General features: G+C 41.7%; 3 protein-coding genes across 4 annotated transcripts in view; 1 reads left to right on the forward strand and 2 right to left on the reverse strand.

Annotated features, from left to right (window-relative positions):
* LOC128741810 (deoxynucleotidyltransferase terminal-interacting protein 2) overlaps nucleotides 1-27,448 on the forward strand; it is a 483,164-nt gene that overhangs the window by 356,298 nt on the left and 99,418 nt on the right. The window lies entirely within an intron of this gene.
* Nucleotides 534-24,978, reverse strand: LOC128740683 (PAX-interacting protein 1-like; the record flags this gene model as incomplete). Its single annotated transcript, XM_053836245.1, has 5 exons — nucleotides 24,907-24,978; nucleotides 24,247-24,568; nucleotides 23,537-23,640; nucleotides 1,171-1,378; nucleotides 534-937 (listed from the first exon to the last, which is right to left on the reverse strand). Coding segments are annotated over exons 1-5 (1,110 nt in total), but the record flags the coding sequence as incomplete, so codon positions are not given.
* Nucleotides 24,756-27,448, reverse strand: part of LOC128741806 (uncharacterized) — an 84,843-nt gene continuing 82,150 nt past the window's right edge. For both annotated transcript variants that reach the window (XM_053837864.1, XM_053837865.1), the window contains one exon: nucleotides 24,756-27,422. In XM_053837864.1, the coding sequence (XP_053693839.1) occupies nucleotides 25,689-27,422 (1,734 nt within the window). In that variant the 3' untranslated portion in view covers nucleotides 24,756-25,688. The remainder of the gene's footprint in view (nucleotides 27,423-27,448) is intronic.

Here is a 27,448-nt window from a genome sequence, read left to right on the forward strand (position 1 = left end):
TGTTCTTGTTCTTGTTCTTGTTCTTGTTCTTGTTCTTGTTCTTGTTCTTGTTCTTGTTCTTGTTCTTGTTCTTGTTCTTGTTCTTGTTCTTGTTCTTTTTCTTGTTCTTGTTCTTGTTCTTGTTCTTGTTCTTGTTCTTGTTCTTGTTCTTGTTCTTGTTCTTGTTCTTGTTCTTGTTCTTGTTCTTGTTCTTGTTCTTGTTCTTGTTCTTGTTCTTGTTCTTGTTCTTGTTCTTGTTCTTGTTCTTGTTCTTGTTCTTGTTCTTGTTCTTGTTCTTGTTCTTGTTCTTGTTCTTGTTCTTGTTCTTGTTCTTGTTCTTGTTCTTGTTCTTGTTCTTGTTCTTGTTCTTGTTCTTGTTCTTGTTCTTGTTCTTGTTCTTGTTCTTGTTCTTGTTCTTGTTCTTGTTCTTGTTCTTGTTCTTGTTCTTGTTCTTGTTCTTGTTCTTGTTCTTGTTCTTGTTCTTGTTCTTGTTCTTGTTCTTGTTCTTGTTCTTGTTCTTGTTCTTGTTCTTGTTCTTGTTCTTGTTCTTGTTCTTGTTCTTGTTCTTGTTCTTGTTCTTGTTCTTGTTGTTGTTGTTGTTGTTGTGGTTGTTGTTGTGGTTGTTGTTGTTGTTGTTGTTGTTGTTGTTGTTGTTGTTGTTGTTGTTGTTGTTGTTGTTGTTGTTGTTGTTGTTGTTGTTGTTGTTGTTGTTGCTGTTGTTGTTGTTGTTGTTGTTGTTGTTGTTGTTGTTGTTGTTGTTGTTGTTGTTGTTGTTGTTGTTGCTGCTGCAGTTGCAGTTGTTGTTGTTGTTGTTGTTGTTGTTGTTGTTGTTGTTGTTGTTGTTGTTGTTGTTGTTGTTGTTGTTGTTGTTGTTGTTGTTGTTGTTGTTGTTGTTGTTGTTGTTGTTGTCGGTGTTGTAGTTGTTGTTGTTGTTGTTGTTCACAATGGTACAAAAGGTCTATCACATAACCAATCCATACACTCTACACTAAACATTCTTCTTGCATATTCAAAACTGCTCAATCCCAGTTAACATGCCACCAGATCGATACCATCCCAGATCGAACGAAATCAACTCGCATTCAAAATATTGTTCGTAAATAGCCAGTCGGCCTACCAATAATTACACCTTTTGAGCTGGCAATTAAGGCGAATGATCCCATGATTTCCAGTGAATTCTTCCGCTCTCACTATCGCACATCGCCACACGGGAATGGATCCGCGTTGGGAGCAGCACTGTGCAACCACCGCCACCGAAAGTGCGGCAAAAGATAATTGCCGAATCACCTGCCCACGGTCCACCAGCTTCTTCCTGTCCAGTGCAGTGGCTGGAGTCAGACTGACTTAGAAGCATCAAATCCTCTCCGGATGCCACCGCACCACCGCTCTGGCTGGCTGGCTGCAACGAGAATTTCCTCCCCACGTCGATGATGAATTGTGAAATTTTAATTGGTTCTGTACCATTATGGGCAGCGGAATTTTCTCATAGCTCTGAAAATATCATTTCGCTTGCGCTTATGAAAGCGTCCATTTCCTATTTTCCTCCTCCGGTACAAACCCATAATCAGTGGCGTAGCCTGCGCTTAATTCCTAGATCTTGCTTATCTAACACCCCCCAACAACAACGAACCTGTCTTGTAGAAGCTACACCGCGAATCACCGCGGTGATAAGTTCTTCTAAAGAACAAGAAACTCTGACGATTTTCCTCCAGTTCAAGTCCATTCACTTTTTGTTGCCGTGCCGGTGGAGATAATGTTCAGCGATTTTAAATGGTAGCTTCCGTTGTGCTGCAGTCTAGAAGGGTTGCAGAAAACGAGTTCGAGCCAAGGCCAATCTACTTTTCACACGTCCCGCTTTATCCGATGAGAAAATGCACCCCCGGAGCGATATTTAATTATTGACCAGTTCACTTCGTACTTCGCAGGATGAGTTTCAGTTTCGTCCTTAACGTGTATGCTATGAAAAGTGAGATAGGTGGCTAGTGCACACTGGAATCGCTTTGAAAGCTGATGCCAAACCCACAAATAGTTCGTAACTTGTCGTGTAGTAGGTTTCTCATCTACACCGAACGATATCGGAACTGCCGGTTAGGTATAGGTGAAATTCCATGTTGACAAATAATTCCACTTTTGAACCCAAGCTGTCGTCCCCGGAGTGCGATAAAGCTGTTTTCCTTTCGGTAAATCATCGAAAGTTGTTGATTGATTGAACTTGACACCATACCTGCACCGGTACCGGTTATCTGCTTGATTGGGTGGATGTGACTTCGTAAACAGAAGCGAAATTTTAATTCCCCGCTGTGCAGCCCCTGCCCCAGCGCCAACGGTGAACTGAATAACCGTGAACCGTCACATTAAATTGTCAACAACAAACAACAAATGAAGAATTACAATCGGAGAATTCGTCAGTTGTTTGCATGAACAATACCTTGAACAGACTTGAGTCGACATACTAAACTCACAAAATAGTTTTATGGAGTTGTGATTGTGATTATTCAATAAATACTAATTTCGGCAGTCATCGCACCAATAAAATCTAAAGTTATTGACAGTTAACACATTATTGACAGCTATCAGCATTATCAGTTATCAGTGAATGTTGTCACATTTTGTAAATATATGCATGTCACACATGCAGAATGATAGTTTGATTTTCAGCTATCAAAATGGCGTCTAAACCAAAGGAGCAGCGCGTCCAAGCGTAAGCAAAGCGTTCGGAGAATTTTCAAATAATTTTGAGCGATATAGCAACATGTGGTCGAGCAGGGTATGAAAGGGGGAAGGCAATGAAGATGCGTCTGACATAGCTCTAGCCATCCCAAGTTCCTACCTAGCGCCTCCACGTGGTCGTACCCGGTAATGCTCTTTCCTTAAGATCTAACAGCTTAGCTACTCATAAGCTAGGAGGTGCGATGCTGCGTGGATCCCGACTGTTGTTTTGGGCAGACGGCTGATCCACTCGGCCCTGTTGATAGGTAAGCCCCAACATATATTCTGATTATTTGTTTCGTTCTAGCTCTTCCAACACCTACTATACAATAGAAATATTGACCGTAAAACTTTTTAATATTAGATGTAGGACTGATGGAAACTCATATGATGTAACTATATCTGATTCAAAGGACTGCTGGTGAGCTCGTTCTATTTTTATCCATATTAATTTCATTTCATTATATATCATGTGATAAATTCATGGGATTGTCAGAATACAGAGGCATCATATGCGTGGTAGACTGGAGGATGGAGTAAGGAGTTAGCCGGAATCACTAGGAGGAAACTCCTGAAAGTTTGAAACAATATTTATGTTGCACTCTTCGAATAAACAAACCATCACGTGGGTTGAAGCTGGTGCAGCGAAATTGATTGTTACATGGGAGGATCTTAATGCTGGAAGAAAATTTTTATAATCCCGGAATGCGCACAAGTGTCTCTGCTTGTGGGTCCGCCCAATCCCTTTTGATCCTTATACTACAACTTTAGTGTGAAATTCATTTGACTATCAAATTTGGATTTACTGTAAGTCTACCCACATACACTGGCAGGACCTTGAACTGATGGTTGATTCCCTCCATACATACATGCATTCATACATATAGCAACATGTGGACGAGCATTGTCGCGGTGAAAAATTTTAGACTTTTACTTAGCTGCGTGTGGATTCTCTCAATGTTCGCTATTTAAATGAATCAATTGCAATCGGTACAGCTCTCTTGTAATAGTCCGACCTGAAGCTCCTAACAGTTTGCTCTTGTTTTCTGAAACTTATCTTTGGTATGAGCTCCGATGCACATATCGCCTCCGAAGGTTATCTTCACGGTACCACACGGTTTTTCATCTATGATATCGGCATATTATAAAATTAAAAATAATCTTTTAATAAAAAACTTCCCGGAACCGGAGACGTGACTTGCAAACATAAATTGCAAAAGTTATTTTCTGAGTAAGAAAAAAATCTTTGCGATGAATTCATGCTGAACATTTTAAGATATTTTTTATTTTTCCAATTTAGAATTCTTAGTAAGATTTCAGAATTTAAGTACGTGAGTCATGAGTACTGATGAATAAATAAAACTGGTCGCCAACCGGAAGTCATGGAAAACTCAGATATTTTTTTCTTCCTTCGAATTCCAAATCATCAGGTAATTTCAAGATTTTTGTTCTCCGCAGTCCTCAAGCAAAAGCAAAAAAAAGCAAAGCCTAAGTGCTACATTCCGTTATCGAAGCTTGACCTTCTGCTTTTTACACGACAGACTTCGCTGCCAGTTGTTAGAGTACAGGACAATTGCAGTGCCTGTTACTACGGCCCTATTGACTCTAACAGCCCTAAGCAATGCTTTGCAATTAACGACCATGCTGCGATAGATAGATCCAGCCTCAAGGCCAATTTCAACTTTAACTTGAAATCTAATTTAAATCCACTCTCCGAAAAGCATGAAGTTGTTCCTCGTTTTCAATGCTTCACTGTCGCCTAAACAGCATTAATTTTGTTTCATCTTTCTTTTTCTGCCGGATAATTCACAAATCCAATTTAATCCCAATTTTGTCTCCCACCTCAAACCCAATTTTTAATCCAATTTATTGTCCCAACTGAAGTCCAATTTCAAGTTTAATTTTATGCCCCTCTCTAAGCTTAATTTCAAAATTAAATTTCAATTTGAATTTCAATTCTAATATAAGCTTCATGTTTAATCATGTTTAATTTTCAGTTTCATGTTTAATATAATGTCCCAATTGAGATCCAATTTGTCAATAAATCCCATTCATTAAATATCCCATTTTATGTACAAATTCAAATTTAATCTTGTTTAGATTTCACCTCCGATGCTCCGAAGTGCTATTTTCAGCCCAATTCCAAGTCCTATATCCAGGCAATTTGAAGTCCAAGGTAAGATCTATTTTATATCTCATTTTATGACCCATTTTCTTCCAAATTTATGGTACATTTATTTTCAATTTCGCCTACGATGTCAAATCTAGTTTCAATTCCAGTTTAATGTCCAAAATGAAGTACAATTTCAAGTCCAATTAAATGCTCCATTTTGCCCGCCCAGTTAGCCCGGGTACGACGATGCTGGCCTACCAAGCCAGCCGTCGTGTGTTCGAATGTCGACTGGGTGATGCCGCTATAGAGTTAATAGAATCTTTGCCCTAGCCCCGTAGTTTTTCTGAACTCTAATAACTGGCTGCGAAGCCTGTCGATAAAGAAGGGTCAAGTTCTGAAGGACGTTTATACCCATGGCTTTGCTTTTTTTAGTGCCCCATTTTAAGTTCAATCACAAGACAAATTTAATTTGAGTTTCAAGTAAAATTCCAAGCGGTTTCAAGTCCAATTTAAATCAAATTTCATTTCCATAATTGACTTTATAAATTATATTGTCACATTGCAAGTGAAATTCCAATCCATCCAAACCCAATTTCCAATTCAAGTTAAAACCAATTTAATGTCCCATTTTAAGACCAATCTCGTGTCTAATTTAGTTCCAATTTCCGATTTCCGATTTGAAGTCGAGTTTCAAGTGCAATTTCGCACCTAATTTCAAGTCGAAGTTCAAGTAAAATCCAATTTTATATTCAATATAATGTCCCATTTTAAGACCAATTTTATATCTTATTTAGTTCCAATTTAAAGTCAAATTTCAAGTGCGATTTCTCGCTTAATTTGATGTGCAATTTGTAGTACAGTTGAGGTCCCATTTCAAGTTCAACTTGAAGTGACATTTTCAAGCCAATTTCAAGTCTAATTTAATTTCAATGTCGCCTTCAATCTTAACTCAAATTTCAAGTCCAATTTAATGTCACAATTGGACACCATACGAACCGTTGCTTTTCAAGAGATGGCGCTTTTCTAGTGGTAGTAAAATCAAAATTTCTCACTTATTTATGTTTACCTACCTGAGAAACAATCACTAATCATATTTTATTTGTGGTACAGTTACTCTGTTATACTTAATTTTCATTGACCAAACTCGTGTGTTTTTAGTCTTTGACCTTGAAATGTGGTCAGGCATTAATATTAATATTTTTTAAAACGATGGGTCTACAATTGATGGAGGGAAGGTAGGAGAAAGTTATGAAAATTTTTTGGGAAAGGAGGGGAAAGAGTGGGAAGTAAGGGGGGGTAATAGGTAGCTACGCTTAACAAGTTGTCGTTGTGACTCCTACCTTTTGTCCAATGCTGGAAGGTTTATGGGCCGAACCAAGCTATAATCAGAGATTATAACCGGATTTGAACCCACAACACACGCCAGGGCCAGGGCAACATGAACGTAATAAATAAAAACAACGTTTATCAACTATTTATTGGTTCATGTGTCAAACGTTATATTGCGATTAGCGATAAATACAAAAGAAACTGAGATGCATGAGAGAGTAAGGTTGTTGTGTTCAGTAAATTTATTGTCGCGCAAAATTCAGCTGTTACGGAAATGTACAATATGTGTTACGAAGTAACGACATCTGTTGTATTCAACAGGGAAACATTGATAGTTTCAAGCATACTCTCACGCATGGCACATGATGGAACACTTTCGCCAATTTCTGTTATTTATTTATCAGAATCAGAATTTATCAGAAACTAGAGGCGGTGTCCTATTGAAGACTAATTTAAGCCCAAATTCAATTCAGATCTCAAGTCCAATATAACGTCTCATTTTAAAACTAGGTAATTTAATTACAATTTTAATTCCGGTTTGAAACCCTATTTTAAGTCAAATATCAGGGACCATTTAAAGTCCAACTGTGGTCCAGTTTAATGTCCCATTTTAAGTCCAAATTCAAGTATATTTCAATTCCAATTTCACCTGTGGTTTTATTTCCAATTTTTTGTGCAATTTTAAGCGAGGTCCAATTTCAACTTCAATTAAATTTTTAAACTAAACCTTTTTATGAGCGTCTTAGAGGAATACGAAAACTAAACAAAAGGAAACTTTTTTCACGACTAAATTCCGCATTTATTTTTTGCACGACAGATACGTATTCCGCCTACTCCGGCGATGCAATTTTAATCAAATCACGCATTAACGGAAAAAAATGTAAAATGCTTAAATAATTTCCTAAAAATAAAGACCGTAGGCCTTTATTTAGTATAATATGATGTGCCATTTTAGATCGAATATCATATCTAATTTAATTTCAATTTTACCTCCGATTTGAAATCCAATTTCAAGCCCAAATTAATGACCCACTTTTGACATTTAACTAATTTGTTTCTGATTTCAATTTCAATTTAAAGTCCACTTTAAGTCAAATTTAATGTCCAGATTCCAGTTTAATATAAATCCAGTTTGGCGTTCGACTTCATGTCTAATTTTAAGTAAAAATTCAAATTCAAATTTAAGTCCAAATTGAAGTCAGGTATCAGCAGCATTTGTGGCTCGAGCAGCACGTTCTTCACAATTGTATGGAAGATTTGTGCCTACAACCCTATTGAAGTCAACTTTCATATCCGATTTCAAGTCCAATTTCAATTAAAACATCAAGTCCAAGTTCCAAGATAAGTAAATTATTTAGGTAAAAAGGATCAGCCAACCTACTATTACTTGATCATTTTCAGGCTAGCGTTCGCTTGCGTTTGCATAGTTTTTAGTATAAATCATCAATTAAATTCAATAGTTCATTAGACTTGAGGGAAAAACATTGTTGCTTACAATTACATTTAGTGAGTAGCCCAATTTTTCGCATCCAATAGTAAACTTGTATGCTTTCCTCAGCCTTCAAAACAAACTTTCCTAGGCGAATTTTGCTAGATACAACCTTTAGCCATCCAAAAGGGCATCTGCTAAAGTGGGCTTTGTTTTAGCTCACTCCATGCAGCGTCTATTTTTAGCTATACCTAGGCAAGGCATAGAGCATAGCCAGGTCAGTTCAACAACAGTCAGTCAGTGATGCCGAAGCTGATCCTGGCGAAGCCAGCCGAAACCAGTGAAGGCGACGACGACGACGACGACGACGACGGAAAACTTGTTTTTCTTGTGCCATTTTAGGCCCACGACAGTTCACCGGTGCGGTGCAGCAAGCAGCGCAGTATGTTTGCTGCATTTCTTACCCTTTTTAGTTAGTCTTGTGGCACAAGCAATAGTAATGCCTAGCTTTACAATACATTACGATATATCTAGGTATAGTTTTCGGGGTACATTTATTTGCACTAAGTAAAAGTTGTTTCTAAGCTCCTAACGGTAATGAGGGCAGCTTGAACGAAAATCAACGTAAAAGCTAAACAAACTACTTATAATTAGGTGCTGTTTGTACTGACTTTAAAAGTAATTTTTATCGTACAGTCCACTACACGTTCTCCGAAAAGTTATTCGCTTAGTCTAAACTGCCTGTCCTAAACATACACGTGACGTTGACCAGCAGTGTCGATTAAAGTTTTACTACAGTTTCGGTTGAAATGGGTCACATTACGTTAGTACCAGGAAAGGTGGAATGATATAAAACACTATAAGAGCGGTCGCTTCACTCCAATCTGCTCTGCCAAAAGCCGTTTGCTGACCAATAAATGACAGAAACTGCTGGGAATTGGTGGGACCCAACTGGCTTACGGCTAGGGTATATTTATCTGTTTAGATTAACCACTCATTACTGCAGTCTTAAATCATCCGACACAGAGATGCCCGCAAAGGAAACAAAGCTCGCCGTCCGTTTGTGGTGCGTACGATTGTTGTTGATGGTTGTTACCTGTTCTAACGGTTCGGTGATTCTTCAACTGTGCTTAATAGTATGCATTAAATCGAAGGTGTATGATCTTCGTAAACGATGTAAAAAGTGTGGCACGTGTTTATGATTGAACAGGCAGAGCGATCATATATGTATGAGCTGAGAATTTAAATCTTAATGGGCAGATTCTTTCGTTGTGCTTCGGGTAACTGAATAATAACAAAGCACGGATTCCCTTGTTTCTTTTATTTTATGCGAATGCTTTACATTTTTGCTTTGCTTTAATTAAAAATATAGAGTAATGAATCAGAGTTCCTTACTTTACAAGTTTCGATTTTCCGTGTACGAAGCGGAATGCGTATCAGTCAGAACAATAAATAAATTCAACTGAGAATTTCATTATTCAGATTTTGCTTCAATTATTCAGATTTTATATCTTTATTATTACGTAGAATCAGCATATGTATACGTGGCAACGAGAGGGACTTTCAAGAAATTTGAGCAATGCTTTCATTAGCCCTACAAAATGCTAGACTAACTTATCGAACTCTAATTCTCAAGAATGTTTGATTGTTCGCATCGCACTTAACAACCTTTACAGTAGAGGAGGAAAGTTTTACAGACTTTCAACGGTACGCCTCGCAGCATCTAAGCCACCAACTAAGTTGCCTCATTTCGTAACACACCGGATAAAATGTACTGGTATCGCATCACATCCCCGATGGACGGAGGCACATTGCAGGCAGATCGGAAAAGTTTCCTCTCGAATTCACGTACAGAGCTTTCTCGTTCGGCGTGGCTTCACGATGTACTGATGTATACGAAGCCAGCCGGTAGTGTGCCAAAAGTATTCATTACCTTATGGATGAAATTATGGCTGGCAGTTCTTACGCAACTACACGTTGCTGGTACAAAGCAAAGCAGAGCACCATAGCACACCCCTCTAGCGGCCGGAGCAGCCCGGACGGGTGGCAGCATCCGTAAGTCAAGCAACCAACCACAACAATACACTGGCATCATGCACCACCCGATGCGATTATTGAAACTTGTTGGCTGGCCAGCATACAGATTCCGGAGGCATATCACAAATGAGGCGAAACCGATCCGATTCCACATGAATAGGTGGACCCGAGAGTAATCCAATAAGGCTAGTGTATTAATGAATCACAATCGAGTTGTACCCTGACATTTAGCACCCTCACGATTATTGGTGCAACCGTTGGAGCTAATTTCACAATATCCAAACAGGCTCCAGTCAAGCTTGTTGTTACTGGTTTTGCTAGAAGAGTTGAATAATATTTTCTGAAAGTTCAACAAGGGATTTCTCCACCGATAATTTTCCAGGTCGTGTGAGCAGCACCAACAACCAACCAGTTCGAGAAACAATCGGGAAATCTCTTGGAACTTATTATTCATGATGCTCCACATTTGGATTGACACGAATCCGACGGTAGTATGATACATAACAATAATGCAGTAGAACCCGGACCCTCCATTGCATCCGATAGAAAACGAAACACTGGGGTTGACGGGTTTGCCACGTTCCGGCGTCTTACCGATAGCCCACAAACTAGACGAACCACCACCAGCACTGAATAATGATTCTCCGCTTCCCAATCATCACCGCCAACAAAACTAACCTCAAAAGACGGCGACGAGCACTTCGTCTGTACCACTTTTCACCTGGCTGCACTTATTTGCAGTTGCACAGTTCTAACCAGGAATCGAACAAAACCATTCGTTCTTTCTCCTCCTGCCTCCTGGCCTCTGTCGGTGTCGGCTAGTGTCGGTTAAAATGGTACCTAGCTACTATTAGCGCTCAGCGAACTTGTTCTTCCGTTTTCCTGCTGACTGGCGTGTTTTATGATCAACTCCGTGTCTTACGTAATTACATACACTTACCAACTCAATCATCGTAATGGTCGACTTCATCATCATTATCATCGGTTCTCGGTTGGCAGATTCCGCGTGGTGCTGCCGGTGGAAATTCTAGATTTTCTTTCTTTCTTCTGCTGTCATCGGACAATTATTGAATTTGCCGTTTTCATTACGGCTCTCGATAAAGATGAAGACCTTATGCGCATTACGTTTGGTTTTTTTGCGCTTCGCGTCATTCCGGCCGCCGCGTCGCCGTAGAGAACTGATGGCGCGGTCGGTATGTGCGAGAGGTTTTGATTGATGCAACGATTAAGGTCCGACAGACATCGCATTGTAGCCTCATTCAGCTGTTTTGTTTTTCACTGTGAAGTATTTGGATAGATATCGTAATCATTTCTGCAATCCTACAAAACACGTGGTCGTTCATACGAATAGTGTGCAACAGTTACCTACACAATATCAATCAATCGCTTGCTGTTAAAGTTTGACCATAAAATTTGCTATTTGTGGCGGGATATCTCAGATACATTTAATAAGACATAAAATTCGTAAAAATTCGTTTTTTCTGTCAAAATCTCACTTATACATAGCAAAGCAAAGCCTGGGTGCTAATTCCGTTATCGAAATTTGACCTTCTGTTTTTTATACGACAGACTTCGCAACCAGCTGTTAGAATACAGGACAGTGCGGGGTCAGTGCTACGATCCTATCGACTCTAACAGCCTCTCCCAGCCGAGATTCGAACATACGACGACTGGCTTATTAGATCAGAGTCTTACCTCGAGGCCAAGTGGGAGGCAATACAGGCTCACTTATACATATGGATGTTTATTATCAAATCAAATTTTTTCTTGTTCTATAAATTATGACATGAGAAACAAAATAACAAAAACAGATTAAAAAAAGTTAACCCGTAATTACTTTGGGAAAAGTAAAAATTACGGTCTGTTATTATTTCGTCGTTTGGAAGGTTTCGTTTTTGAAGTTAGTGTTATTTTCTACAGGAAGAGTCATGGTACCATGGTGACCTTCTGGATTGCCGAAAGCAGTTGAACAACAGTCAGTAGTCACGTGCAAAACATCAATTGAACAAGTTAACGGTAAGGACCAATGCAAAACTTCACTCATTTTCTATAAAAACTCGACCCATGTTCAAAACTATGTTGGTTTAACACCGACCCATCAAACAACATCACTAAACGTCATCTTTACTTCTGACTTCTATCAGCCGGAGTGGTTCATACTATATCAAGAATTTCTTTCCACTGCACTCGATCCTAGGCGACTCATCGCCAATTTGTTAAGCATCTCGATATGCCCAAATAGGCTTAAACCTGGTTGAGCCATCGAGCACGTTGGGTCTCTCTATTCCGGAGCCGTTAGATTTCTTGAAGAGAACGCATTTCACTGCACTGTCGTCCGGCATCCTTGCGACGTGGTCGGCCCACCATAGCCTCCCGACGCTCGCCAAGTGCACGATATGAATCTCTCCAGATTCAGTCGCCACTCTCCACTGTTCGTTTGTATTGCACCAATAGTCCGCAGCATGTTTCGTTCAAATACGGCAAGTGAGTGTATCTCTTCAAAGTTACAGTCTCAAGTTTGTAGAGGACTAGCGGTGTGATTTGCGTCTTGTATATCGTTAGTTTTGTGCGGTGGCGTTAAAGCATCTTGAGGAGCGAAAAGTAGGCTCGACTTCCAGCTTGAACGTGTCGCTGAAATACTTTACTCGTATTATTGAAGGCGGTGTTCAAAAATCCCGAATCCCGTATATCCCAAATATACGAGCTCATCGAACACTTCCAGTTCATCACCAACAATAGTCACTGTCCGTGGGAAGCGTATGTTGTTTTCTTTCCCTCTTCGTTCCATATGTTTGTTTTTTGGAGAATTACTTTGTAACCTAATCCTTTTAGCCTCCGCTTTTAGTCATGGGTAGATTGCCTCTGGCACGCCGTCCTAAAGGTTTCTAGTAATGATTGCTAGGTGTTGGCTACTTTCACCGGAGATCGTTCTGCTCGTTTCGATGCCCGCTCGCCGGATCACACTTTCAACAGCGATGTTAAATAACATACCCTCATACAGTCCTTGCCCTTGCCGTAACCTTCTGAACGATTCGAAAGAGCTCGAGAATTACTCCGAAATACGCATGTAGCTCATCACTCGCTCATGGGTAATCTTAATCAGCCACATAAGCTTGCCCGGAAAATCGTTCTCATGCACTATCTGCCATAGCTGTTCGCACTCGACTGCTGCCCTACCTCTTGCTATAGGGGTTTGACGACGTAACACAATCTAGGAGAGTAATTAAGCGATCGACCATTTATAGATGGAACAAACCACACCTTTCATCCACTTCTCCAGTAGTTTCTCCTCCTCTCAAATCCTTGAAATTATCCAATGAAATGCCGTTACTAGTGATACTTTACTATTTTTGTAGAGTTCTGCCGAAAGTCGGTCCTTTCTAAAGGCTCTATTATTCTTCAGGGGACCGAATCTTCGCTAGATCTCTTCGAGATCGGGAGCCAGTATCGTGGTTATCGTTTGTAGGCACTCCTCGGTTAACTTTCAGTCCCCTTCTGTAATATCGCCATTGAAATACCCAACGAAGAACTGCTTCCACCTGTCGAGCACCTCGCGCTCGTTTGTGACCAGTTTTCCCTCCTCCCTCCACATATCAGGTTTCGGTGTATATCCTTTACGGGACTGGTTCACCTTCTCGTAGAACTTGCGCGACTGATTAGCTTGGAATAGCTGTTCTAACTTTTATAACAGGAATAGTTGCTGGCAGTCCCCGTCAAATCAGTCATTTCATACACTAAGATTACATCACCTAGCACCGCGGTTGCGGTTTCATTGGCAGCCCAGCATACCCTGCTTCATCCGTCTTCGAGGGCTGAAGCACCTAGCTCCACAGACAAAAGGTACAGCTTCATTCAGTGGATACGCGTAGTTCCCGGTAACTCGCGGGTGGTCTAAGTGCCGAATATTTAACCGAGAAGGGCGGCTTTGTCGAGAGGTATATAGCATCGATAGTTGAAAAAACGAGCTGTTATCCTCAACGTATTTTATATCCTTTTATCGTTGATTGTACAACCATTGAACGCCTCTCAGCCCACAGGATCCAGCATTCCGTCTATCACTACGAAGCCCGCTCCCAGCCCGTTGGTGCTCCATCGCTCTGGTAAAATTAGGCCTTGCCACCACGGATGCTCCACAGCTTCTCGCCATTCCGACGGAACACCTGCAGTGCCACGATGCGGAACTTTCGGGGTTCTAGCTGTTACAGCTGTTCAGCGGCCCGCATCATTCCGTCGCTATTGTCCGTGCCGGATGGTGCGAGTCCAATATCCTCGATTATTCATAGTAAAGAAGGTTTAGGTAGGTTGCTTTACTTAGTAGGGCCACGCTACCGAGCCCCGTGAGGGCCTGTCTACTTGACAAACTTTGTAGCTGGCCGGAAGGCCGCTAAGTGTTTCCGTCTTCTAAATGCCTTCAGGACGTGCTAAACGAGTGACTTTAGCGCCACCTCTAATGAGGGCCACTCGTCAGATGGAATTTGCCCAGCTTGAAACCTGATCTCAGGGCAGGTTTTGAATAAAGTCCCGAAACGGCGTATAGTGCGAAGAGCTTTTAAAGGCCGAAAGAATTACTCCGTTTGACGTACGATGGCGCCACTGCTCCGCTTAGCGATTATCACAACCGTCTTACCGACGCACGAGAACTCGCAGCGCCTCAAAAGTGTTTTCTCATCACCGGTCGAACGTACTCGACCAGTCTAGCTATCTCGCTTCAGCGCAGCAGCGGGGTTATTTACCGGTAACCCTCCGGAGTACAATAACGACAAAAAAGGAAATCTAAACAACGTACGCGGAATGTGAGAAGTTCTTTCGGACAAGATTATCTGATTGGGAAGCGCTTTCTCTTATTTCACGGTTACAGCTGCATTTATTGCTTGGTAAGGTTAGTGGTGTACATTGGTTCAGTCACGTGTTATGTTCCTTACTCTCTCTAGTGGCTGGCTTCCCTACTAACTCCTACTATGCGGTCAGATCAAGCACGCTCACCATTGGTCGAACGGCTGAAGCACACTCGGTAAAAGCTCTCGAGTGGCAATAAAACAAGAAGGTGTGTGGTGTGTGTGTGTAGTGAGTTATTACGGCCGGCTCAATGAGCTATTTTTACTCACGCAGGTTAAGTAGATCGTTGCGGGCTATTTTTAGATGCCAGCTGCTGCAAAGCTCCGGTATCGTGGATGTCGTCCAGAATAGCGATGATGCGCCAATTATGCGCGATGGCTGAATAGGAGTATTGTCAGCAATGGCGTTGCTCGCGCCGACAAAATGGCACCGGAAGCTGACGAACAATGCTCCGGGGGCTGAACAATGGCCGGACAATTAAACAACGGTGGTCTCGGCCGCGCAAAAATGGCGTGGCGCTGATCGGCGTCAAAATGTAAATTGCCGCAATTACCGACTTTCGGTGGCACAGTCGATAGCTTCGAATCCGTCGTGGGTCAGCAGCGTGGGTGCGGGACGTAAAGCTGTGCTAGTATACGGCTGGCGGAGAAAGAGGCAAAAACAAAGCCAAAAAGAGAAGCCGTCTACCGGCTGAATGGCGTTTTCAGCAATTTGTCACACACACAATCAACTCTCACTCTTACCTTCTCGCTAAACAACTTGCACACAAAATAGCGTCCGTAGACGTATCAATGACCGCACTCTAACACGACCGCACTAGCTTTCAACCTATGGAACATACAATTTTGAATCACATCTTCAAGCAAATCTCACATTCTAAGCTTACAACAATTCACGCACGCGAACACTCAAATCACACTGCTGCCTGCTTTCACGATCCAGATCGAAATGGTCGAATAGCAGCTCTGTAATCCTCAGAAAAGATTGCGAAGCATATTCGGTAGTCGTGATCGGAAGTACGTTTCGTGAAACGACTCGTAAACGATTGTTTATGGCTAAGCGTGCATGACTTCATCTCCTTCTTCCTTCCGTCCTTTATCCGCGTTTTCGTGTCTCTACCCGCTTCGGCATTTAGTGAGACGGAAACATCGTCAGGAAATGGCTTTGAATTGTGCTGAATTTTGAAAGTAGCTGAGTATTTGTATACAAGTTTCTTGCTTGCGAGTATGGTACAATATCGAATAGTGAACGTAAGTGAATGAAATTTGAATTATTAAATTCCTAAAATAGTAGCCATGCTACAACTTGAGAAAACACATTTCTTATTTCAGCTGCCCGCTCTAGACTAACCGTTGTTATAATAAGCCGAGCCTGGAGTACAACCGCACACTTGGTCGAGGAATCATCAAGCCATCAAGAACCACCGCTGACATGAAACCAAACGCTTAAAACTGACCACGTGATTTCTCGTTGTAATTCTCAGCACCCGCTGCTACCGCCAGCCGTCGAATGTTCGAATCTCAGCTGGACGGTGCTGCTAGAAGTAGTAGGATCATTGCACTAGCCTCTTAATCCTGTATTCTTGTAAACGACTTCGAACTTTGTCGATAAAGAATGGCAATGAAAGCGGAGTCTAGGAGAATTAGGCTAGTAAGGAGATCCAGCGACGCATCCAAGCGGGAAATCGGGCTTACTTTGCCCTTCGTAAAATGCTACGATCAGGAAGCATACGCCGCCGCTCGAAGCATACAATATACAAAACCCTTATTAGACCAGTAGTTCTTTATGGACTTGAAGCCGTGCATATGTGCATAAATGCATATGTAGCTGTTTTGGAAAAGTTAAATGAAAAATTTCTCCCATTTCTTCGAAAAAGCTATTTGCATTAATTTCTAATCTTTATTTAGAAATGTAATGCGCAAGAGTTTTTCGACTTTTGTTAATATTAACTCCTTTTTGTTTATCAAACCAGAAAGAACGAGTATAGATATTGCCAGAAAGACAGAAGGTCAACAACATATCCTCACTCTACCGTCAAACTGCAACTCGTAGAAACTTCAAACGGAAAGTAGGCCATCGAAAGCAAAACTTTGCTAGCATTTTAAAAACGATTGTCTTCTTCGTGCGACGACAACGACATGTCGGTTCCAATTTTGGTTGGTAAATATATGCCAATAGACTCGCTGCTCACGTTCCGTACGTGATAGTAATCACGAATCAGACGTGTGTGCGCGGCTTCTAATCCACGGGATACAAACGAGCAGGCATGTAAATGCTACTTGCAAACACACATCGACCGAACCAAATTCGATCCAAACGCGCCTGGCACATTACTTCATAATTTAATTCACAACAAGTCCCGTGGCCCCTTTTGTGGCACCTGCCTGTGCCGGCCGGGACACAGAACATTTGGCAAGTGCTAAACAGCGAAACCTGCGCTTCCACTGACTGAAGTGCCTACCGTGCGAATTGGCTCAGTGACACAAGCCGCTCTAATCAGGGCATTGTTCGAGTGCTGTCGCAAAGTCAGCTGTTAATGATTCTGCAAAAACGTGTCTGGACTGGTATGAAGCGGATTCGGAGTGCGCTATTTAAGGTAATGATTTTGCGAGTTTATGATACATCATAGGAAAAACGAAATCGCTTCCAAGTGGACCTACCTATTTGTTTGAAAAAACATAATTTTTTCGATTAAAAAACCCCATTAGCCGTGAAGTAAGTTTGACGCCAAGTAATGTCGGAAAACGATTATTTTACTGCGTAGTGAAGCGGTAAATAGAGAAGGTCTGCAACCATCATCGGTTGAAGATCACTCAATGTTGCTCTTGGCCGCCCACTTGATCACCTACTCGACATTAGGCCGGTTTAACTCCGTAAGCTCCTAATTAGCCGATTGCAAAGTGCCTGTTAAACTTCCACCAGCCGGAGGCAAGACAGGTAATACGAACGTCGGCATTCATTACTTTCGGTTGGAACGGCGGTTAGTGTTTAACGTCGGTATATGCAAATAATATGAACGAAAAAAATGGACGCCTTTCGAACATGAAATCACAAAACATTGCATGCTAACCGATCCCATCAACTACCACCCTGAGGTTAATTATCACACCGAACGGAAAGCACTTTGTCTGACAACAAGGCTCTTGGATTGAAAAGTTACTTAGATCCACTTCGGAAGTGCAGCGGCGTTACAGGCGGCGAAGCGGGCAATTCCGACGTCTAACTTAACCGATGTTTATATTCGCCCTTTCCAAAAGCAAGGCAAGAAGGTTTTCGCAAAACAATTCGAAACTACTTAGTCAGTAAGTATTTAGGTTAGGGTACCTTGAGGAACAATTGGAACAAATTGTTTTTATACGCTGGTGTAGAATTCACCGACAAGCTCGTCACGTCATTGTTTCTCTTGAAATGGAACACAGGCAAATATCGAATATCTGAAACTTCTTCCTTTCACGGCTGATTAATAGGTTCATTATGTGAAATTATTGCTGCCGGGTGTGTTTAGTGAGGTTTTCGTACGTATTAATTTTGCATTAAAAAATTTCCTACCTTTGATAATTAGGACATCAAGTGCTAACACGAAACATCATGCAATGTTCAAAACATTGCAAGGTTTTCAAACCTTCTTCTCCGCTTATGGAATATGACGAAATCGCCATGTTTTGATAAACCATCAGTTTTGGTTTGCCCAACTATGCTGCCGAATGAGCACGGCACTTAGCTATTCAGGTGTCTATTATGAAGCAAATACAATAACATAAACGTTTATCCATAACACATCGACATTGGCTGGGCAAATTCACACACCTCGGTCAGCCCAAAAAAAAAAATGCGGGGATTCTGTTGGTTGGCATTCCAGTATTTGTTTTCGTTTGCCCAAGTTCCAAACAGTGAAGCATTTTCAATTATGGCTATTCGTCAGCATGCTGGCAGATTTCGAATCGAGCATTCATTCAAGCATACCAAATAGTTGGCGAAATTCAGAGCAAGCAGTACAACATACTGAATGGCCACAACAACGTGTACAAAGCCGGCTCAATGGCTGACGACACTGTGCTGTGCTGTGTGTGCTCCGGTTCAATTGAGTTCAGTTTGCATCGATAATAATCATCACCAAGGTTGACCAAGACCAAGGCGGCACGCGGCCGACCGATTTTGACCACTCGTTGAACATCAACGACGCCTATCGACTGTTTGACCGGGGGCTACTTTTATTTGCAATCGACCAACTTTCTGGTCATTCCTCCTGTCGCATCTTTTCCTCGTTGGCGTTGGGTAAATTAACTACGTCGATCACGTTTTCTCTTGGTAAAACTTCAGCTCTAGCAGTCTGGTACCTACGTAGTAAACGAACGAGAACATTATTTTGCAAGTAAATTTTCTAAGCAATCCAAGCTGCACATGACTGAGAATAGTAAATTAGTAAAATATATTGCTCACAAGGTGGACCAAATCAGCACGATACCGGCGAAAAATATTGATGCAATTTTAATTGCAGTCTCCGATGCTTTTATGGAAACAATGGATAAAGCATTTAATCGTCATTTGCACAGCAGGGGGTGAAATTTACCACCGGTGGTGAAAACTAATTATCGCCTTCAACTACCTATTATGTTATATAATATAGGACTTTTCGCAATAGTTAGCTATTTTTTATTAAACACTGTATAATGACTGATTTTTAATCAAAGATTTTATCGAGTCATCAATAATTTTGTTTATTAGTTTATCCAAACTCTAGGTAAGTTTATTTGAGCGAAATTATGTAGGTAATTCCAACCCTAGAAGCGTTTTTATCCATCATACAATAGCCATTTTTGCTAACGAATTGTAGGAGAATTGTTGTACCTATTTATTAAAAATTTTGTGGACAAGATGGTTCAATATAGATAACGTTTGAAAAAAAGCGCATCGTTTGTTATGGATGCACACGTTGTACTCCCGACATTTCTGCAAGATCTGTCGGATAGTAAAAATTTGGTCCGTAGTTGCGCGAGCCCCCATGAAACCCGCCTGATAATTCCCTACGAAACCTTGTGCTATCGGTGACAGCCGGCGTAACAGGATCTGGGAGAGTACCTTGTAGGCGGCATTTACCAGCGTAATACCGCGATAGTTGCAGCAGTCTAACCGATCACCCTTTTTGTAGATGGGACAAACCACTCCTTCCATCCATTCCTCCGGTAGCTTTTCCTCCTCCCAAATCCTCGAAATAACCCAGTGTAGAGCCTTTGCTAGCGTTTCTCCGCCATGTTTATAAAGCTCTGCCGGTAGGCGGTTCTTCCCAGCGGCTTTATTGGTCTTCAGCAACCTGATTTCTCGTTTGACTTCTTGGAGATCAGGTGCTAGGACATCACTATCTTCCATGGGCGCTCCTAGGTTAATTTCCGTTCCGCCTCCTTCTGCGACTTCGCCATTGAGGTGTTCATCGAAGAACTGCTTCCACCTGTCGACCACCTTGCGCTCGTTTGTAATTAGATTCCCTCCCTCGTCCCTACACATGTCGGGTTTCGGTGTGTAGCCCTTCCGAGTTTGGTTCACCTTCTCATAAAACTTGCGCGTGTCATTAGCTCGGAATAGTTGCTCCAATTCTTCACGATCTCTGTCCTCCTTTTGGCGCTTTTTTCTCCTCAGGATCGTGGTCAACTTGTTCCTAGCTCGTCGGTACTTGGCTCTCTAGTGGCAATACTTAGATAATTTTTCCAAGCATTTTTTTTTCTCCTCCACCGCATGTTGGCATTCCCCATCAAACCAATCATTTTGTGTACTCCGAGGCTCAATACCTAGTGCCGCGGTAGTGGCCTCTCCGATGGCCGAGCGTATTCTGCCCCAACCGTCTTCGAGGTTTGAAGCACCTAACTCCTCGGAAGAAGGTAGTGCCTCATTCAGTACTCGCGCGTAGTTCTCGGCAGCTTGTGGGTTATCTAGCTGCCTGATGTTCAGCCGAGGAGGGCGGCTTTGACGTGTCCGGTATACGGTGGACAGCTTTGAGCGCACATGTACTGCTACTAGGTAATGGTCAGAATCGATATCCGCACCCCGACGGGAGCGTACGTTCGTGATGTTAGAGAAGAACCGGCCCTCTATGAGAACGTGGTCAATTTGGTTCATTGTACGTTGGTCAGGTGATCTCCAGGTGGCTTTGTGGATATCCTTGCGCGGGAAAAAGGTGCTTCGGATCACCAGGCCTCGGGAAGCTGCGAAGTTTATACATCGTTGGCCGTTATCGTTTGTGTCGGTGTGCAGGCTATGGGGTCCTATCACCGGTCTATACATTTCTTCCCTACCGACCTGGGCGTTCATATCCCCGATGACGATCTTGATGTCCCGTGACGAGCAGTTGTCGTACGTTGCCTCCAGCCTCGCGTAGAACGCTTCTTTCTCATCGTCGGGTCTACCTTCGTGCGGGCAATGCACGTTAATGATGCTATAATTGAAGAAACGACCGCTCGATTGGAATGACACTGACAGATAATCTTCGTTCCAATTTTGACAGAGTCGCCACTCTATATATAGTCATTCTAAATCTTTACTTTCTTTCAGTCAATCTCGTTCTCTACAGCCAAGAAGCGTGAAGACTAGTTATGATTTGCCCTTCAACAAGAGGCTTCATTTGCACCTCAAAAGCAAGTACTATTTTTATAACTTGCCTTGGCAAGAGGCTTCAGTATTATACTAAGATTCGAACCCACGAATACGAGCAACCAAATCCGGTGGAATCTAAAATCATATATCGACAGAGAAGGCGCGGATGCCGAGTGTAATAACGAGGAATAGGCTTGTCAACTTTGAGCGTCTGCTCCCATGCCAGAGTTGGCTCTTGATGGCTTAACGATTGCTGAACCAAGTGCGCAATTGTAGTCTAGGGTATGGAGCGGCTCACGATAGCATCTATTCCGGAGCAGGTAGCTGAATTAACCGTTATGTGTTCGACAAAAAAAACACCTTTAAGTGCTCGACAAGGGTACCCGGGTACCCACAAATTGAAACGCTTGTAACTTTGGCAATATTTGACCGATTTGGACCATCTTACCACCTAAAGATTTAGGAACTTATCCACTTTCAGTGAGGTTGCAACAGAACCGGAAGTGGTTCATCTGGTTCCCGGAAATCCGGTATTCCGAGAGTGTGTTCCGGAATTAAGGCACTTTTTAAGATTTTTGATGTAATCATAGTAATATGGGTATCCAAAATTCCTCAAATGACTCCAAAAGGACATTTTTCATAGTTTTAAAACAGTATAATGATTTATCCTAGGAATGGCCATTCTGGAACAAGTTCCCATGGGACCTCCTGTGGCCACAGAACTGTTTGGATTGCAACACTGGCAATATGGGTATCTAAATTCATGAAATTACTCCGGAAGGTCGTTTTTCATTGTTTTAACTCTATCTAATGATTTTGCCCCGGCATGGCCATTCCGGAACATATTCCGTGGGGCTTCACAGTGGTTCAAAACCAGTGCTTCAATAAACGAGCGTATTACAGTTTTGAGTGGGAAAACTTGACTTTAGGTTTATAAAGGCTTTGGAAGAGTTTCTTGAAATTAAAAGTTCTATCGTTTGGTGAAATTAAAATTTTGATTAATCCCCCTAAAAGTTAAATAAAATTTTTATTTTTCTTCAATTTCAATATAACACATTTACGGGTTCTGCAAAGTTTTAGAGCATGTTATTACAAGAAATTTTCTAGAAGACAGTAACCTTCTATCTCTTTAGCGAAGATAGAAAAATCCTTTTCAGCACTTTTTAGCTTTAATTCCGGAACACATCCTCGGAATACCGAATTTCCGGGAACCAGATGAACCACTTCCGGTTCTGTTGCAACTCTACTGAAAGTGGATAAGTTCCTGAATCTTTAGGTGGTAAGATGGTCCAAATCGGTCAAACATTGCCAAAGTTACTAGCGTTTCAATTTGTGGGTACCCGGGTACCCTTGTCGAGCACTTAAAGGGTAAAAAATTTCGAAGCTTCCCCTTTCCTCCCCCTTAAGTGCTACATGAAAACTTATTTTATGAAAAGTTGTAATTTAGCTAGTTCTGAGATGTCACAGAGTTTCAGTATCCTGGGTCGAAGAAAACTTTAGAATTTCTTACTTTGAAATCTGAAAAGGTACCCGGGTAATCTGTCGAACACATAACGGTTAAGAGATGTGTTGTCTTGGCACTAAAGCTAAGATAGCAGCCTCATCACGAGACTCGATAGCATGGCTCTAGAACTTATGCATGGACAAAGGTAACGAAATAAGGATATGGAATGAATGCTTAGTTGCTGGAATTACTCGTTCGTGGTGTCAGGGCGCTGGAGTCATGGATTTCAGAAGAGCATACGATACAGTCGAGCGCGAACAGCTATGGCATATTATTCATGAGAAGGGCTTTCCAGCCAAACTGACGCAGCTGAACAAAGATACCCTAGAGAAGTGATGTGCTACGTGTGTGTTTCGAGGGCACTCTCGAGTCCCTTCGAATCTCGCAGAGGGTTGCAGCAAGGAGACGGACTATCTTGTATGTTATTCATCCTCGCTGTAGAATGTGTGATCCGGCGAGCGAGTATCAAAACGAGAGAAACGATCTTCGGCAAAAGTAGAAAACTCCTAGGCTTCGCAGATGACCTCGTCATCATTACTAGAAATCTTGGAACGACGAAGGTGATCTACATCAGACTAAAAACCAATGCGTCAAAAACCAAATATATGGTAAGAAGAGATTCTAGAAAACAACGTTCGCCAACGTTCGCGCCAATGAATTGGAAATGGTTGAGGAGTTCATATATTTAGGATCTCTGGTCACCGCCTACAATAATACGAGTAAGGAGATTCAACGACGTATTCAAGCTGGAAGTTAAGCCAACTATACTAGTGATTCCACTGTAAGGCAGACCTTCGTATCCTTAATCTAGAGAGCGTGTGCACCATGCGAGTGATCTAACAGACTCTGCTATCCGAGAATCGAACACATGACGACCAGCGTCATCCTGGAAGCCATTTGGGAGATGTGAGATTAGGTGGAAGATTATATACAGGTATGGAAATCCAAATAAACTGACCCGGATGATCTAAGCTACTCTGGAACGAGTAACGTTTTATGCACGCAGTTCAAGTACACTCTCAAGTTTCTTTGAATCGTCTACAGGTTTGCAACAGTGGGATGAACAATCCAATATGTTATTTAACATCGTCATGGGCGGTGTGACCCGGCGTGCGGTCACTGAAACGAGAGGCACAATTTACATCAAAAGTGGCCAACTACTGGGACGGCAGACGTAATTTCGGCGGACGAAGCTCAAGAGAAAGCAAACTATACCTACCACGGGTACTAACTATCGACGGCGGTAAACTTGAAGTGGGGTCTGTATTGGTCACCGACAACAACACAAGTGACGAGATTCAAGCTGGAAATCAAGCCATGATCGAAAGACCCAAAGGGCTAGATTACTCAACCAGGTTGAAACGGACTTGCGAGTAGTGTCGAAACGCTGGCGACAAGTAACCCCCGGTCGAGGAAAGTGAAGATGACACAGTAGGAGAGGAGCCAGCCCTAGGTTAGTTTTCGAATCCTTAAAATAATTATTATTTTAAGCTAAATTTGGTATTTTTTCGTTTTTCGATTGTAAGCAATTTCTTTGCATCTCAAATCTTTTTTCTTTGTTTTTCTGTCCTTTAAAAGCGCTTTTAGAGGCTTATTTGACATTTTGTAGCCTTCCAAAGACTTTTTAGACTATTTTAGGATTTATTTCATGTGCTAAAAAAGGAGTAATAATAAGACAGGAAGAGCTAGTTATTTCTGGAAAAACACTTGAAGGAAAACACTTGCTTTTCTCGATCAGTGTCATCAATTCCTTAAAAGAAATACTGTTGTACGGGATTTTCCCGTTCCGCGGAGTCATAGGGTTTTTCTGAATAATATCTGGTGGCGGAACGATCGGGGCGATCGTTTTGTAGGCTTCATCCAGATTGTATTCCACATTTTCCAAATCACTTCCACTCGCTTCCGAACTGTGTCCATTCGTTGAGCGATCGTCAGTCGGTTGTTTCTCCTCCTGCTCTGGAACGGTGGCTGGATCCGACTCCACTATAATATCCGATTGATTTGGTTTCCCGTACTCAGCGTCCAGATTGTACCAATCAAATTCAGCCTAAATTTTGTTGTGTACATACAACAACTTTTGTTCAGCTTCATTCAGCTTAGGATAATTTAGATAATGTAGATGGTTTGCAAAATATGCTTTTTACATATTTTCAATACCTATTGGACACTTTTAGGTTCGGTGTTTTCGGATAGAGTTTAAAACCGGTGGTGTGGAATAAATATTGATTCTGTCTATAATCGTTTATTTTTGTGTTCCATAGATTGATACTAACAATTTCAATGCTTTCTTTCTACAAACCTATAAATTGAACATCTTTACAGCTTATTTTATACTTGTTTTGTCGTTGAATATTATATCATTTGCAGTGCTTGTTTCGCCAATACAATCATAGTAACTGCTACACAGACTGCTACATCTAAATGTACATCTAAATTAGGATGACCTCGTTGTTTCATTGTTTACAGGTAACTCTACCTTAGACGATTCGTAGAATTATAAGTGCAGAATTCAGGGAAATGTAATGTTAAATAAGTTGTAATCATTCGATAAGTTGATAGGATAGGAGTCGATGTTTTGAGGGGTTTAAATGCAAATTAACTTTTCATTGCAATTAAGAATTTAGGATTATTGATTGAGCAGAATATTGTCTCAAAATATTATGCAATTTTTCTTTGTGTTGCCATGCAAAGACAAAAATGTGAAAAAGTATCATTTGCGACTAGTCCAAGCAACAATGTAAAAAATTCCGAGGGAAACACAAGAATAAAACCTTGTTAAGTGAAAAGCGACTATCAAGAAGCTGCTGCAGTAAATACACACTTAAGAGGTAGAGAATATTTTTAGGCTCCAAAAACAGCCTGTGAAGATGCTTTGTTTCCTACTATAAAAGTGTGATTTCACATCTGGGAATTTGCTAATTTAGTGTGATCGTATTTCACAACGTCTCAAATCCCATTTTTTACGTATCTTCACGCTTAAGTAAACTCTGCTTTAATTCAAATAGTTTTACCTATAAAATGGCAGGAAAAGATCTGGCATAAACCAACCATCAAACCAAAGGTGAGCAGAGCGCTTCTGCTATGAATCCAAGTTGTGCACTTTAAGACGAAATTGAGAAGTTTCAACTTTTGTATACAGTTATATACAGGTTGGAATCGCGGGTTTCCTAAACAAACGGCCCCGAATAGTAAACCCTCTTTTTGCGCGGTAAAATGATCGGTTTTGAGCAAAGACCAGAATCGTCCAAGAAGTGTTCATAATTCCCGTTCACCGCTTCCGTGACCGTCGGTTTGCTTTTTTCGATCTTGGGCGTCTCGTTCAGTGTCATCAATTCCTTAAAAGAAATACTATTGTACGGGATTTTCCCATTCCGCGGAGTCATAGGGTTTTTCTGAATAATATCCGGTGGCGGAACGATCGGGGCGATCGTTTTGTAGGCCTCATCCAGATTGTATTCAACATTTTCCAAATCACTTCCACTCGCTTCCGAACTGTGTCCATTTGTTGAGCGATCGTCAGTCGGTTGTTTCTCCTCCTGCTCTGGAACGGTGGTTGGATCCGTCTCCACTATAACATCCGGTTGGTTTGGTTTCCCGTACTCTGCGTCCAGATTGTACCAATCAAATTCAGCCTGTATTGGCAGCTTGCTGTCTTCGGTTATGATCAGGGGTGACGGTTTCTTTGATGGAGAATTTTTCGGTGTGTTATTGTTTTGGGAACTTGGCGTCGTTGGAGACTTTAAGCTCGATGTAAATGAAACGGGTTTGGTGGGGCTTGTCGGAATCGCATTGCCAGTTGAGTTTAAGGTGGTGCATAGAGATCTAACTGACGGGCTGGTTTTGAACGCCAGCTGCCTGGCAGGTCTTGGTAGTGAACCATTTAGTTTTGCACTAGTGTTAATGTTTGTGGTAGACCCAGAGTTTATTTTGCTGAGGAAACTCATTTTGTCTACTGGTTTGAGCTTCGATGGCAGCGCTAGGGTTGGAATATTGCTAGTACTTCGGAAACCCACCTCTTTCACAGGAACATGCTTCTTGGAAGCGTTCCTGATCGCTGGTGATTGCTTATTTATTTCTGCTATGATTTCTGACAGTTGCTCTCTAAATTCACCATCCTTTTTGGTAGGTGTGCCTTGTTTGGGAGTTCCATTGTGCGACTTAGTAATGTAGTTATCCTGGCTGATAAATTTAGTCAATGTGTCCTTTTTTGGAGGAACAATCTCTGCAACATTTGGCAGCTTCGGTACATCGGCAAATGATTCCTCCGGATCAGTACTTTTCTTACTCTCGGTTTCCTCCTGCTCTTCCTCGACGACAGAATAATCATCTTCGCATGATTCTTTATGGATTTCCGCTATAATTTGTACACATTTGACAGAATCCTGAATTTCACTGATCGAACAGTAATCTGGCTCTGATTCGGCAATATCGCTATTACCGGAGGAACTTTTCGACTTGATTTGAACCATTCGTTGTTTCGATATCTGCTGCAGCTTGAGAAGATTCGCCGGTTTTGGTGGTAAGGCCGGAGGAATTTTGCGTTTTTCAGCTGCAGCGATTTCCCGCTCTCGATCTTCCGAACCAAGCTTCGACTCCATATCTACGTAGTAGTTGGAGTATGAGTTCTGCTCCGAACCAATCGGTTCGTACTCATTACTGTAGATGCTTTGAATTTCATATGTTGGCGAAGATTTGTCATCTTTCCGATTAACTGGCGTTGGTTCTGGAATGATGCGTGGCACTTGAACCATACTGTTTTGTGTGGAAAAGTGCACCCTCTTCGAACGTGCTTGAGTGGGCTCCTTCGGTGGTTCCTGAGCCTTTATGTACAACTCTTCGTCGTTGGCGGTTGGTGGTTCCTTGTTCTCTCCAAAACCGTCCATCGATTGTTGAAGAAGTATCTAAAATTGAAAGCGTCGAATGAATA

This window comes from Sabethes cyaneus, chromosome 3, assembly GCF_943734655.1.
Source record: "Sabethes cyaneus chromosome 3, idSabCyanKW18_F2, whole genome shotgun sequence".
Classification (NCBI taxonomy): domain Eukaryota; kingdom Metazoa; phylum Arthropoda; class Insecta; order Diptera; family Culicidae; genus Sabethes; species Sabethes cyaneus.